We start from the raw sequence: 13022 nt of genomic DNA, 5'->3' as shown, positions 1-13022 counted from the left end.
GCTGGCAGGAGGCCGCGGAGGCAGGCAGGTCGCGGGGGCCGGGGGTAGCCGCAGCGTCCCGGGGCCCACGCGTGGGCCCCCCACAGCGGGTGCCCCAGGGTCCCCGCTGGCCGCTCCCCCCCCATCACTGGGCGGGCGGCAGTCAGGGCCGGCGGCCGCGGCGCCCTGGCGGGCGGGGAGCTCGGGCAGGGGGCCGGAGCCGCCCCCCGCGCCCCCGCGCCCCCGCGTCCCGCGTCCCCGCGACCCGCGTCCCCGCGCGGGCTCAGCGCGCCCCGGCCCCGCCCCCTCCGCCCCGCTGGCCCCGCCCCCTCCGGCCCCCGCCCCCGGCCGCGCCCCGTCTCCCAGGCCCCGCCCCTCCCGCCGCGGCCCCGCCCCGCGCTCCGGAAGCGCTGCCCCGCTCCGCGCTCACTTCCGCTGGGCCGGTGGCAGCGGGCGGCGGCGGGAGCGCGGCGGGAGGTAGGGCCGGGCCGGGCCGGGCCGGGCCGGGGGCGCTGGGCCAGGGCTGCTGCGGCGGCGCGAACTGGCTGCCCGCGGGGGCCGGCGCCTCACCGTGCCCGGGGGCGGCTGCCGCCGCCGCAGCTCCCGGCTCTGCTCCGTTCCGATCGCTTCCCCTGCTGGGGCCGCCTACTGCCACGGCCGGGCGCCCTGCGCCCGCCTCGGCCCCCCCGCCCCGGGGCCGGGCCCCCCTCGACCCCCGGGGCCGGCCCCACTTCGACCCCCCCCCCCCGGAGCCGGGCCCCCCTTCAAGACGCCCCCCCCGGGGCCGAGCCCTCCCCCCCGGGAGCCGAGTCCCCCTCAAGCCCCCCCCCCCACACATTCCCCGGGGATAAGCTCCTTGCCCTCCCCCCACCCCCCGGGCCTTGCCCCCTCTTCCCTTGCGGTGCCCGATCTTGGGGTTACATGACAGGGGGTAACTCTTATTCCGACGGCAGTTTTTTGGGGTGTTGCTGGGGGGGAGGCCGGCGGCCATGCTCCCCCCGGCTCCCCTCCGCGGGGAGGTCGCAGCAGGCTGCTGACGGGCAGTTTTGGGGGCTGGCGGCGTAGAGAACTCGTGTCGCTCCTCGGCTCGCTCCCTGCGGGAGGCGGTTCGGGGAGTCCAGTGCAGACGCCAGCAGGGCTGGTCTGCGCTGTACCTAGCGCAGTCCCGGCATTTCTGCTGGAAACATGCGGCTTATTTGCAAGAGAACTGGTGAAATACAGGGAAACTCATCCCCACTTCCTTCATGGGTGCTCCTCTGGGTGGAGGAGAAAAAATTTCCTGAGTCTGCCAAACTGCCGAGAGGCTGCTGAAATCAGGAGGGGTCCTAAGGGCTGAGGCAGAGACAGCTTCAGGAAGCGAAAGTTGTATCTGATGTTCTCAGTCCTGTTAATTCCTGTTTTTCTCGACCTTGTTCGGAGAGCTGCTTCCTCAGCTTCACGCTGAATCTGCCCCGGCCTGACTGCTGCCCGTGGAGCAGTGTCTGCCAGAGCGTGGTAAAATGCCATACAATTTCCAAGAAATTGCCGTCAAACTCTGCAAAGACGGTGCATAAACCTGAAGCCGAGCAGTGGATCGGGCAGGAATGCGTCATGGCCAGTCTCTCATGTTTGCTGGTTTCTGCGCAGATGTTTTCTGGAAAAAAAAACCTCCCAAAACCTTAGAAAAAGGAATCTGTGAAGCAGCTTGTGTCTAAAGGAAACTTGCTGTAGACTTTTCTTCTCCTCCTTGCTCTCTGCACTTGCTTTAGTTACAAAGTTTCTTTTCAGGAATCTTTAACAACTTGCTGGGAGGAAGTCTAGTCTTGTAAGAGCAGTTCTGAGGCAGAGAGTTTGAGGTGGTGAGTTGCTTTTCAACAAAACTTCTTTAGAGAAGAGTGGAAAAAACTCTGATCTCATTTCGTTTCAGTTTCAGCTCCCAAGTATCCACTTCTCCTTCCCCCCCCCCCTTTTCCCTTCTTGCTGGGTTTGGGTGGCCGTTTCAGCGCGCCAGGTGGTGTCAGGGCTGTAGGCGGCATGTGGGATGGAGACCGCTCCTGGGGTTTTGTCGTCCTGCCTCGCAGTACCAGAAACCTGCATTTGAAGTGCGGGATGTAAAGTAACAGCGTTGGGATCGTTAATAGGATTTTACCGGCCGGTATTTTGTGCGTGAGGTGCCTCCGGCTGCGGGAGCGAGCCCTGCGAGCCATGCTGCGGGCAGGTGTGGTCCCTTCCAGAGTCGATCACTCAGCAGGGCTGGTGAGGCCCAAAGCCCCGCCGTGCTTTGCTTCTTCACGGAAAGAAAATCCTCTCTGTGTGCTGTTTAAGAAGTTGAAAAATGAAGACCTTGTCTATGTATCTTGCCGCCTCCGAAACAAGGTCCTCAGTGTCTCGGCGGGGCCAAGCTTGTGTTTTGGGGCTTGCTGAGGGCCCTCGGCAGACACAGGGCGGCGTTGTCAGGAGAGAAATGGGACAAACGGCCCAAAGTGCCGCTGCGGTTTGGCCACCACGGGTCGTATTCAGGTGGGCGCAGGCCACGATGGAGACTGCAGGGGGTTTCTTTGCTAAGTGCGTGCAGCGCTTCTGCACTGGGAGCGTCTCTGTTTATTTTCTAGTTGTTGGTTGGTGTTGTAGCCGGTATCAGTTGCAGTTCGTTTTAACTGGCCAAGGTGCTTACTCGCATGGCCTTTTTGCCATCTGTGTTTATTGGGGGCCAGATGCCGACACTTTGGGGTCTCTGATTTAAGCAGTACCTCAGCAAATGAATTCAGCTTTCACAGTTTTGGTAGCTTGCTGATGAAGTGACTTGAATTTGGGAATGCTGGTAAACGTGGCCTTTGGAAATACCGTCTTTGCATCATCCAGTAAGTGTGGCAGGGCTGCTAGCCATTAGTTGTTAAAACAGGGCGCTTTAAGCTGCTCTTTCACCAGGAAGAGACCCTTTTCTCATAAGAGAAATTCAGAAAAGCACACAAGTTGTTTAGTAACCGGAGTGGCAAGACAAGGCACGTGCTGGCAGTCAGTCCACTGTGTTCAAAGTGCATCATCTGCGCCCAGCACCGGTCTAAATCGGCCTGCTGCGGTGTTCTGGTCTTACTGTGTAAAGTGTAGGATGATTGGTGATACTTTCACCAGCTTTTCTGAGTGAAAGGCCTGAGCTGGGAAGCTCCTGAGCTTTTTATTACTTTCCCTCTGTGAGCCGCCAGGTCTTGCAGACCCCCTGGGATTTGACAGTGTGTGTGCAGGCCAAAACCTGCCCTGGAGGTGCAGCCGTGTTGGGCAGCTATTTAACGGCACGTGGCAGCCATGCACAGCCCAAGCAGGAGGTCTTGGCTCTTCTGGATCGCGGGGAAACACGAGAATGTGGGAAGTGGAGAGCTGAGCTCGATGCCGGGATGCGACAAGCTGAGAGCTTGCGGCTCCACTGTGCCACAGGATCAAGCGTGAACAGATGGGCAAGGTCTGGCTCAAATTGGGCTGGTCCTTACCTAAGAAAAATATCTTCTGCCCTCCAGGGCATCTGAGGGACCTGCGTGAGCCTTCACGGCTTTGCGCCAGCTGTGGTGAGCGGAGCTCGCTTCTCCGGTGCGGACAGCGTCAGAGTTTAGCTTTGCAGATGCGAGTTGCGCCCGCACCAGGTCCGGAGGACAGAATACACCACGTAACCCAATTTTTTCCTTATTTACTCGAGCAAAGTTACTGAAGCATTCAGCACAACTCTCGTCGTTCGACATCTTATCCTCGGCCACTTATTTTTCTCTTCCGTGCCTGCATTTTTACCTTCCCCTGCAAGACTCTCTGTATCTGGGCATCGTGGTTTGTTTGCCCTAGGTGGAAGACGCGAGCCCTCGCTCGGCTGGGGTGGCGAGCCGCGCTGCTCCGCGGTGCCGAAGGCGCTCCCTGCTTCGCGCCCTCTTCGCTTGCCGTTTGGGGCTGGCTTGAAGCTGATTCGTATCAGGACAGGGAAGGAGGGCTGTCTTGCATCTAGTCGCCGCAGTTTCAGGTTTTGCATCAATTATTCTGAGGTCTTTCTTTACCCTGCTTTAGTTTTCTTTAATTCTGGCTTGGTGGATTCCTGGCAAGGCAGAGCTTTTACTGATCCATCCTCTCCCATCTCCCCGTGCTTGTTTCCTAGCTGTGAGCAGGGTGGCAGTGAGGGAGCGCCCATGTTGCTCGCTCTTAGGAGCTGTCTTCCCCTGATAACCCTGATAACCTTGAGCTGAGCGTTTTTTTGTGGTTTTAGTCCCCTGGTTTTTTTTTCCTAGATGAGCTGTTTTCCTGCCAGCTTGCGCTTTCGCGCATACCCGTTCCTCTTTGCTTGTCCCTCTGCTTCGGATGCTGATGGATACCTCCAGATGCGCCGGGGACACGCACTTGGATAGTGTTAGCATGGCTACGTCTCCTTGACTTTGCTTTTTTTCTTTCCCTTCCAGCCTGTCTTGTGAGGTCGGTTGTCACTTGTTCCTCTGAAAAACAGGAAGCATTGCTTTCCCTGTATCCCTTTTCAGGCGATGGGTCTTTCTGTTCAATGTTGACAAACTTGCTTGTCGTCAGGGGAGGAGTGCGAAGGCTAAATGAACCCAGGATTTAGTCAAAAAACGTGAACTTCCACTTCTTAGCAAGACGACCGCATACAAGTTCTGTTTCTGGGCTAGGAAAAAGTTTTGGAAAACACAAACCTGATGCTGCAGGAGGTAACTACTGCTTAGTTCTTCCCAGATTTCCCAGTTTTGGGGGAATGGTTTTAAGGTGCCAATTGCACCATCCCATCCTCTGCTTTGAATGTTTATACTGTTTACTAACACTATTAGAGCGTAGCAGGGGAAGCAAATGTATCTGCGGGATGCAGATGGTGGGATCTTACCCCTCTCTCTGTAAGAGGAAACCAGTAGTACCAGTGAAAACTTGCTTGACATCGTTTTTTTGCCTCAAACCGTGCTGGCAGCATCTGTCTCTCAGAGAGAAGCCCAATGCTGCCGTGGTTTCTCTAGCCAATGGTTTGAAGGATCGCGATCGCTGTGTGAGCGGAGAGACCTGACTGTTCCGAAGAAAGCTTCGGAAGCTGATATGCCGTCCCAGGGGCATTTTTTTTATTCACTGAGGACAATTCATTAAGCCTCTTCACATGTCCGGGCTGCAGTCTGAGCCTTCCTCCTCGACGAAGGAGACAGCTGAAACGTGTTGCATTACAGCTCTGCGAGCAGGCGATCGGCTGCACTGCTTCTCGTTGACCTTCTAAGTGCCATTCTGCGCTCTTCCCTGGCATTGAAACTTCCTTATGTGCTCCCAGGGAGGGTCGGAGGTACCAGGGACTGCAGGTTTGGGAGGAATGCGCTGTCCCACGGTTACGTAGCAGGGCAGGATTTGTCTCGTGTAGGAGCTCTTGCAGGCTGTGACGCCTGTGACCCACCCACCGGAGCTGCCGATGGCTCGCTTGCAAACGAACTCCGGCCCAGCCCAGCCCGGAGCCGGCAGAAGAAGCATCAGCAGTGAGCATGTGGTGTTGTGCTGCTATGAAGACTTATCCTCAAAACCAATCCCACGTGTCCTAACGGCACGTCAGCGAGCTCCGAGCGCTCTGGTCCAGAACCGGTGCGTGCAGGGCCCGTTTTGGTTATTGGATTCTTTGGAGTAGCTTTTGATTGTAAGGAGTTGCTGCTTTTGGCAGGGTGGTTGGTCTCTGTCAGCCTTTCTGCCCTTAGGTGGTAGAAGCTGAGATGCATCGGAGAGAGGGGAGAAAACACAATTTCACCCCTTTTCTAGGTGCTGCTCCCTGTCTGTTCTGCGCAGTGCGGTTTTGGGGAGCTGCTTCACAACTCAGCCCATCTCCAGGTGATCTGTAACCACTGAGCCCTTCTCTTGGAAAAGGGAGCACAATGGGAATCATGGGACTGGGCTGGGAGGGACACACACGTCTGCTCCTGGTCGTGTACCAAGCGCTTACTTCTGTTCCTATTTTCCTGCTTTCAAATGAACTTCCACCTCACGTTTTCCTTCGATGGACACAGCGCATTTAGCAAGGACTGAGCATTTGTGATCCCCCATAGTGACCCAAAGGGGTCAGTTCTGTCCAAAGGAGGTGATCACGTCTGGCTCCGTATGTGACACTCCTGCTCCTGCAGTTTGCCAGAAATCTGGATTATTTAGTGGAGGAGTCCAGCTTGGGAGAGTGGGACCAGATGGCCCTTCCCACTTGCCCAGTTCAAAGTGGACACAGACATGAGTGCCTGCGAGAAGAGAATAAGGTGCAAGCTGCTCTGGGGCCTTCACTGAACAGTCTCATCCGCCCTCCTTAAAGCTCGTGCCCGACGGCAGTTTTGGACCCTCCCCGAGGGCAGAGCGCCGGTGAAATCGCTATCGTTGGGGTTGTCCGAAAGGCCGTCGCATCCCAGCTCTGCAAAGCAGCCTTGCCTCGGGCTCCAACATGGTGGCTTTAGGCTGAAGAGTGGAAGCAGCGGTTTACTTCTTGGAGCATGTTGCTGGTTCTGCAGGACTTAAAGGAGTTGTGACGGTCAATGACTGGCTTCGTCTTTGCAATTAGTGGGGTTTGGGTATGGCTGTGCAAAAGCAGGTGTCTTGATGCGTACGACCAGCTGCAAACCTTCCCAGGTAGCTTTCAGGATTGCTTTATGGACTCTTCTGTGCTCCAAGTAGGGCAAGACTGACTGCAAGCCAGCATGTAAACCTTGTGTGGGACAGTTGGACGGATTGAGGTAAATCCTCCTTGTTCCCTTCCTTGCAGGAAGACGAGATCTACAGCGAAGTAGAGAAAGCTGCTGCGGCAAAGCTTGGTGGCTGCTGCTGTTCGTGTGAGAATTCGCGTCGGGTAATAAACCTGGGGAAAACGGCTCTGAACCTGCCTTAGGCTGCCTACACCAGCCTAGAAACATCACAACCGTGGTTGCCTCCTGCCCCCACATGCACGTTGAAGTGAAATCATTGGGCTCATGGGGTTGTCCTGTGGACTATGCCGGCTTTTATCCTGATTTTTTTTTTCTTTTTATCCCATCTGGTAGCTGATGGTTCTGGCTCCTCCAGGTTGCATGGGGAACCTGGACAACCCGGTATCTCCAGACACTTCTCTTGTGCTAACACCAGCTGGCTGCATTAGGATTTCTCCATTCCTAAAGCTGCTTGGTAATGCTTTAAAATCAAGCTATTTGCAAGCTCTTTCTTAGGCGTGTTTGACTTTGCTTCCTGGGTTTTGGCTTCTCCAAAACTGCAAGGCCTTTCTCAGCTTTCATGGATGCTTCTCTGGTTGGGTTGTTTTTTTTTTTTTTTTCCTTTTTTTTTTCCTGCTGTTAAAGGAAAGATGGGTGAAATAGCCATAAAAGATGAATCTGCAGCCTCCCAGCTGACCTTTAAAAGGGCTATAGGCTGCGCGCACATGCAGCTCCCTCCGCGCGCCAGGCTGTAAATCTGCCCCAAACTGTCTGGATTATATAATACAGCCTAAAGCGCTGGATGGGAGTCTTGCATCCTTTTAATTTAAAGGAACAGCACTTGAGAATTGATCACTTGAGAAAAAGGCTCATTTTGGTCTAGCCAATGTGTTTAACAGGGCGCTAGATCTGTGCTCTTAGCTGCAGTATCCTTCAGGGTAGCAGCAGCTGCTTCCTTGGCATTGGGCTGATTTTCAGATTTTGCTGTGCTCTTTTTTTCTTCCAAGAACCGTTTCCCATGTAGGATGTCGGATGCAGGGGAGGGCTCAGTGCGAATTCGCACTAGAGAAGTGTTCCTCGGGCTAGGAGACGTGACTGCGAAGGGCGCCCGGCAGGCCTTGGCAGCAGGGACGTGTGCGTCTCAGCTCCGCAAGGATCCGGGGTAAACCTGCGGAAGATGAGGCTTGCAAAGTGAGCCTGGCATCTCGGCTGAACAGGGGCGAATGCTGGTGTGCGAGCGACTGATTTCCTCCTCCTCCTCCTCAGCATCCCTGCTGGCAAAACAGCCAATTCCCCGCTCGTCAGCAGTGCGCCAGCATGCCTGCACTGCACTAGCCCTCTCATGGGGAAAAGGCACCTTCGACGGCGCCAGGGGCTCAGTTGCTCCTTTCCCCTGATGAACACAGGCAGCTTGTGTTGCTGTCTTGAAGGACCTTGAGATACCTGTGCCTTGAGCTGAAAGTAAGTGGGGTGGTGCTGATCTGGGGGTCCTCCATGGAGAAGGCCCCGCAGCGGTGCTGAGGAGACTGCACTGTATTGCTTATCCCAGCTTTTGGGGTCGCCGGCCCGCTCCTGGGAAGGCTGCGAGCACCCTGCAGCACAGACCTTGTGCTTGGCTCCGTGTGGCTTTTTCCATGAGAGTTCAAGATATTTTCCTCCCCCCACCACCTTTTTTTTTTTTTTTTCCTTGGAGCTTTCTCCGTCACAGCGACTTCAGCAGAAGAGCAAGGAAATTCTCCAGTTCTAAACCTCTCTTGTCTGCTTCTCCTCCCAGAGACGTGCTGCTAGCTGGAGACCACGATGACGGACTCGAAGTACTTCACCACCACAAAGAAAGGTAACTGCCCGGGTTGCTCTGCTTGTCCTCGTGTTGCTCTCTGTGCTCTCTCCTTCCAGCTGGTGCAGGGGCAGGAGGCTCAGAGGCAGCACAACTCTTTCCTTACATATAAAGGTGCAGGAAGATGCTAATGAAAAGCATTCAGACGTTGAGGGTCATCCCTGCTTGCACGGTGCGGTCGTGCTGGCGCAGACGTCCGTCGTGCTCGCCTGCCGGGCGCGTGGCGGTGGTCAACGGCTGGCTCTCCGCCCCCGCGCAGAGCTCTGCGCCTCGCCGTGCGGTTAAGGCACCTTGTCACCCAGACTTGCTGGCCAGGGCGTGAACCCAGACAAGCCTTTTAGCGGCTCCGTGATCGGCTTTAGCAGCTCAGGGCCGCCGGCTGGCGCAGGTGGCAGCCTGGCTGCGGACGCGCCGCCTCCTTCGCTTCCCCGGGCAGAGTGATTTGGAGAAGAGAGCCCCATCCAGCCCAGAGCTGTCGGTGTGGGCAGGGCTGTGACAGAGATGCTCTGGATGTTCTGCCTAAGTGGTTTCCAGACCAAGGAACTGAATCAACATAAATGAGGAAAAATGTGTGGCATCTTGCTCTTCAATCCAGGAGTAAATAAAGCCTTTCAGGAGAGGCAGGGACGCTGGGTGAAATAGGAGTGTGGCTTAAATTTGCTAGGATCACAGCCGCAAGGGTACAACAGAGCACAGCGCTTACCTGGAGCCCTCCCCTGTGTGCGGTTACTCAGCTGCTGCTTTCTCGCCTGCTAATCGGGGGTTTCTGTGCAGCCTGTCCTGCTGGAGTCCCCGGTCCCCAGGGCCAGTGTGGGAGGTGGGCAGTTCGGGTTGGATGCTGTATTTGCCACTCTTCAGTCAGAGCTCCCACGTGGCTCTGCGAGGACAGACAGCCGATCCCCTCGCTTGGGTTGGGTCTGGAGCACGCTGGTGGCATTGCTCCAGCAAGGACCTAGGCTGGGGAGCTGCTGCCGCACAGGAAGGGGAGTTAGGAGTGAACGTTACTTGCCCCCTTTAGACGAACCGTTCACAAAATGTGTTGACTTTTGCTGCTACAAGAGCCTGTAGAAATCCAGGCTGTGCTGGGTCGCTGCAGGTAGGTGAGCCAATCCTGACAGCCACGAGCGGAACGAGTGGTTTGGTGTCTACTGCAGTAATCACCCAAGAATTCAGGTGGGCTGTAGAGCCAAAACTACGCACAAAACAAACCCTCTGTCCCCTGCCTGGGGCATGGTACACTTATGCTCCTTACTTCTGGAGTACCGTTTACCTGGCATGTTGCCCTGAGTGCCCATCTGGCAGCAGGAACCTTCTGTTGTGGTGTCTCCTTGCTGATGAGAAGTTAAATCCTGTTGGAAAAGGTGGGGCACGTCTGTCCTTGCTGCTCTCTGTTTCACAGAGCTCTGCTAGGGTGATGTCCTGGGTCCTGTGGGACTTCTCAACTGTCTTTTCCTCCCTTTGGACTACTGGGTGAAATCTCTGCTGCTGAAATCCCTGTCCGTAAAGACCTCTGAGGTCCTCATGGGACTGGAGAGCCAGGAGAAGCCACAGAAAAGTGTCAGCAGGTTCTCTGCTCCCTGTGGGTGCTGGTGTTTCCATTTCTGCAGATAAAAGCTGAGGCCCCCAAGTTGCCCTGGTTGTTAGAGGCAAGTTTGTGAAGTTAAATTCTGCGTTCTGCCTCCTGACGCCAGGCGCTGTGGCTGTGAGACAGGAGAGCCCTGCTCGGGGGGTGCTCCCGGGATCAGGCTCTCTTTCCACGTGCTCAGTTCTGCTCGGCTCTGCCCTGCTGTCAGGGCACACGAGCCCTGGCTGCGTCAGCAGTCTCCCAGCTGCTCACACCACCTGGCCGCGGCCACCCTGAGGCAGCCGGGGTGGCCGGGTGGGAGCTGTGACCAGCTCCCGGTGGGCAGGTCGTGACACAGAACAGTCGCTCCATCCCATGCCAAAGCCACCAGGCTGCCCAGGAGCTAACCTCAAACTTCTGTCTTTCCTCCAGGAGAGATATTTGAGCTGAAGGCAGAATTAAACAGCGACAAGAAGGAGAAGAAGAAAGAGGCTGTGAAGAAGGTGATAGCGTCGATGACTGTTGGCAAAGATGTCAGGTGTGTTGTAGAATTGTCCGTGCTGCAGATGTGTGGGGAATGCCCAGGCCAAGCCAAGCTAAGCTGGGCAGATAGGTTGACATCTTGCCAGGGCACCGCTCCGGATACGTGCCGAGCCAATAGAGTGCAGCAGCTCATGTAGTGGCAGGTCCTGGCATGCAACACGATCTGAAGAGCCAAGCAGCAAAGCTGGACAGGGAGCAGGTGGAAACCCCAGAGTCCCCAGTTTGCAGCTCCCATTTTGGGGAGGACAGGCCAGTGTTGCCTCCCAGCGGTCTGCGTGCTGGCTCTTGGGCCAGGACCGAGCAAGCTCGTGGCCACCACTAGCTGCTGCTGTGCAACAAAAACATTTTAAGAGCAGCAGCTTGGTGGGCTGATGCTCTCCTGGCTCCAATAGTAATCTGGCTAAAAGGATTGGCCTGGCTGCAAGATAAGTTTGTTAGAATTATTGCTGCTTCCTTCAAGTGTTACCTTGTGATAAAAACAAGCAAAAACCTCTCAGAGCCTTTTTGGCAGAGAATTGGTGTCTATCTCTGTGTCAGAGATGGCCCCCTCCCTCCCTGCACCTGCCCTTCCCCATGCTGCTTCTCCTTGCTCAGAGCATGAATGTTTTGTTTTTAATGGTGCATTTGAGGTGGAGCAAAATTGTGATCTGGACCCTCTGTTTGGAAAATTGAAGCAGATGAGAGGTGTATCCCATCCCCCTGCTCCCAGGGCGCTTAGGGAGGTAGGTAAAGCACTGCCTTGGGATCCTGAAGGGGGAAACTTCGGACTGGGGTGAGAGCAAAGGCAGGTGCTGGCTCTGCCTACAGAGAGCCTGTCCTGCAGCTCAGGCTTATGGGTCCCCTGGAGCTGATCTGTAAGTAATGACTGGTTTTGCGGAGGCAAAGAAGCTTCCAGGAGGAGAGAGGGGGGGAAAAAAAAGACATCTGTCAGTGTGGGATGATTTCTGAGTTAACCCTCTGACCGTGGCTGCTTGTCCTGAGGTGGTTTAATAGTCTAACTGTTCTGTCTTTATTTTCCACTGTGAAATAACTTATGTGGCACCTGGAGCTTTAAAGTTGTTAGTTCTCATTCACTGGGGTCAGATTTAGACTGGGGAATAACCCAAACTCTGTACAGGCAGCATTACGACTCCGCAACTCCCTTCTGGCTTTCCAGAGCATCATCCCTGCTGCAAAAGCTCACCTTGGGAAGTGGGGCTATTTGTTAGAGCAGGTCCTTAGTATTAAATTCTCTGAGACTGTAGGAAGTGGTGTGACTGCTCAGCCGTTTGCAGCAGGCGAGATTTTACGTCCACAAAAGCGTAAGACAGTTTTGGTGGGACTGTGTGCAAGGAGATAACATGCAGAAGGAATAGCTCTCTTGTGCTCTTGCAGTGATGCAGACACTGGAGGCTTTCACACCATCCATGGATAGCAGGTTAATGTCAGGCCTTCTCCCAAGCCAAGTGGAAACTCACACCCAGAGCTGGGATACAGCAGAGCTATGTGGGAATGGTGTGGGAGAGCCCAAGTGCTGTCCATTAGGGACTACTTTGAGTTGATATGGATCCATGAATAAAAACCCAGTGGAGAGGTGGCTTATTTAGCCAAATCTGTGAAGTAACTATGTAGTAGGCTCATCTTATTGGAGGACCCAGGACCTTCCTGGCTCTAGGAACATGTTGCGCTTCCCACAAGGGTGTAGAAGTGGAAGGTGATCATGTAGGTGGTAGCATCTCCTTCCTCTGGCTCAGCAGCACGGCTATATTCATGGCAACGCTTTGTATTTCAGTGCTCTCTTCCCGGATGTGGTGAACTGCATGCAGACGGACAACCTAGAGCTGAAGAAGCTGGTCTACCTGTACCTGATGAACTATGCCAAAAGCCAGCCAGATATGGCTATCATGGCAGTCAACACGTTTGTAAAGGTGAGAGGGGAAGGCTGCATGCCCTAGAGCTGCCTGTCCCTATCAGGATTAGAGCAGCCTGCCATGTGCATCGTTTCCGAAACCACTCAGCTGCCATCACCTTTCAGGATTTGGAGCTTCTCTTCCAGGAGAAAAAGGAGTTGGGGATTTCCTTTCCTTAGGCCTAGAATCCTCTCATTTCTCCTCAGCAAACTTAATTCTGAACCGACGAGGTGTCCTTCATCTGGAGAAATCCTTGCCCTGAGTTTGCCCTCTGTTCTCTGCCTTCCCCTGGTCTTTTGTAGAAGGCCACCATACTAAACTGCCACTTACCTAGCTACAAAGAAGTGACTGTGGGTAGGTTTCCAAATCTCCTTGCTCTGTAGTAGGGGCTCCCTTAGCACTAGACAGGAGAATAAATGTGGCCAGTAGTGCAGAAGAAAAGCCTTTTCTTGGCAGTAGTACTGTGCTGCTTGCTCTGTCAGTGGTAGCGTCTCTTGTGGGTACCTCCTGTGAGCCTTCATCAGCTAATATCAGCTGAACTTACTGAAGTCTTCATAGCCAAGAAGGTCCTC

At 55.0% G+C, this 13022-nt stretch overlaps 1 protein-coding gene across 3 annotated transcripts in view; it reads left to right on the top strand.

Moving 5' to 3' along the window:
* The first annotated feature begins 421 nt into the window (after window positions 1-421).
* The window catches only part of AP1B1 (adaptor related protein complex 1 subunit beta 1), a 34664-nt gene continuing 22063 nt past the window's right edge, over window positions 422-13022 (top strand). For 2 of the 3 annotated variants that reach the window (XM_062589653.1, XM_062589651.1), the window contains exons 1-4: window positions 422-456; window positions 8392-8454; window positions 10451-10556; window positions 12333-12468. In XM_062589653.1, the coding sequence (XP_062445637.1) occupies window positions 8418-8454; window positions 10451-10556; window positions 12333-12468 (279 nt within the window). In that variant the 5' untranslated portion in view covers window positions 422-456; window positions 8392-8417. Of the gene's footprint in view, window positions 457-7708; window positions 8079-8391; window positions 8455-10450; window positions 10557-12332; window positions 12469-13022 lie in introns of those variants that run through there. The other variant, XM_062589652.1, reaches the window with a different exon arrangement.

Source organism: Rhea pennata, chromosome 17, assembly GCF_028389875.1.
Source record: "Rhea pennata isolate bPtePen1 chromosome 17, bPtePen1.pri, whole genome shotgun sequence".
Taxonomy (NCBI): Eukaryota; Metazoa; Chordata; class Aves; order Rheiformes; family Rheidae; genus Rhea; species Rhea pennata.
The sequence above is the reverse complement of the archived record's forward strand: the minus strand, read 5'-3'. Positions and strand labels throughout refer to the sequence as shown.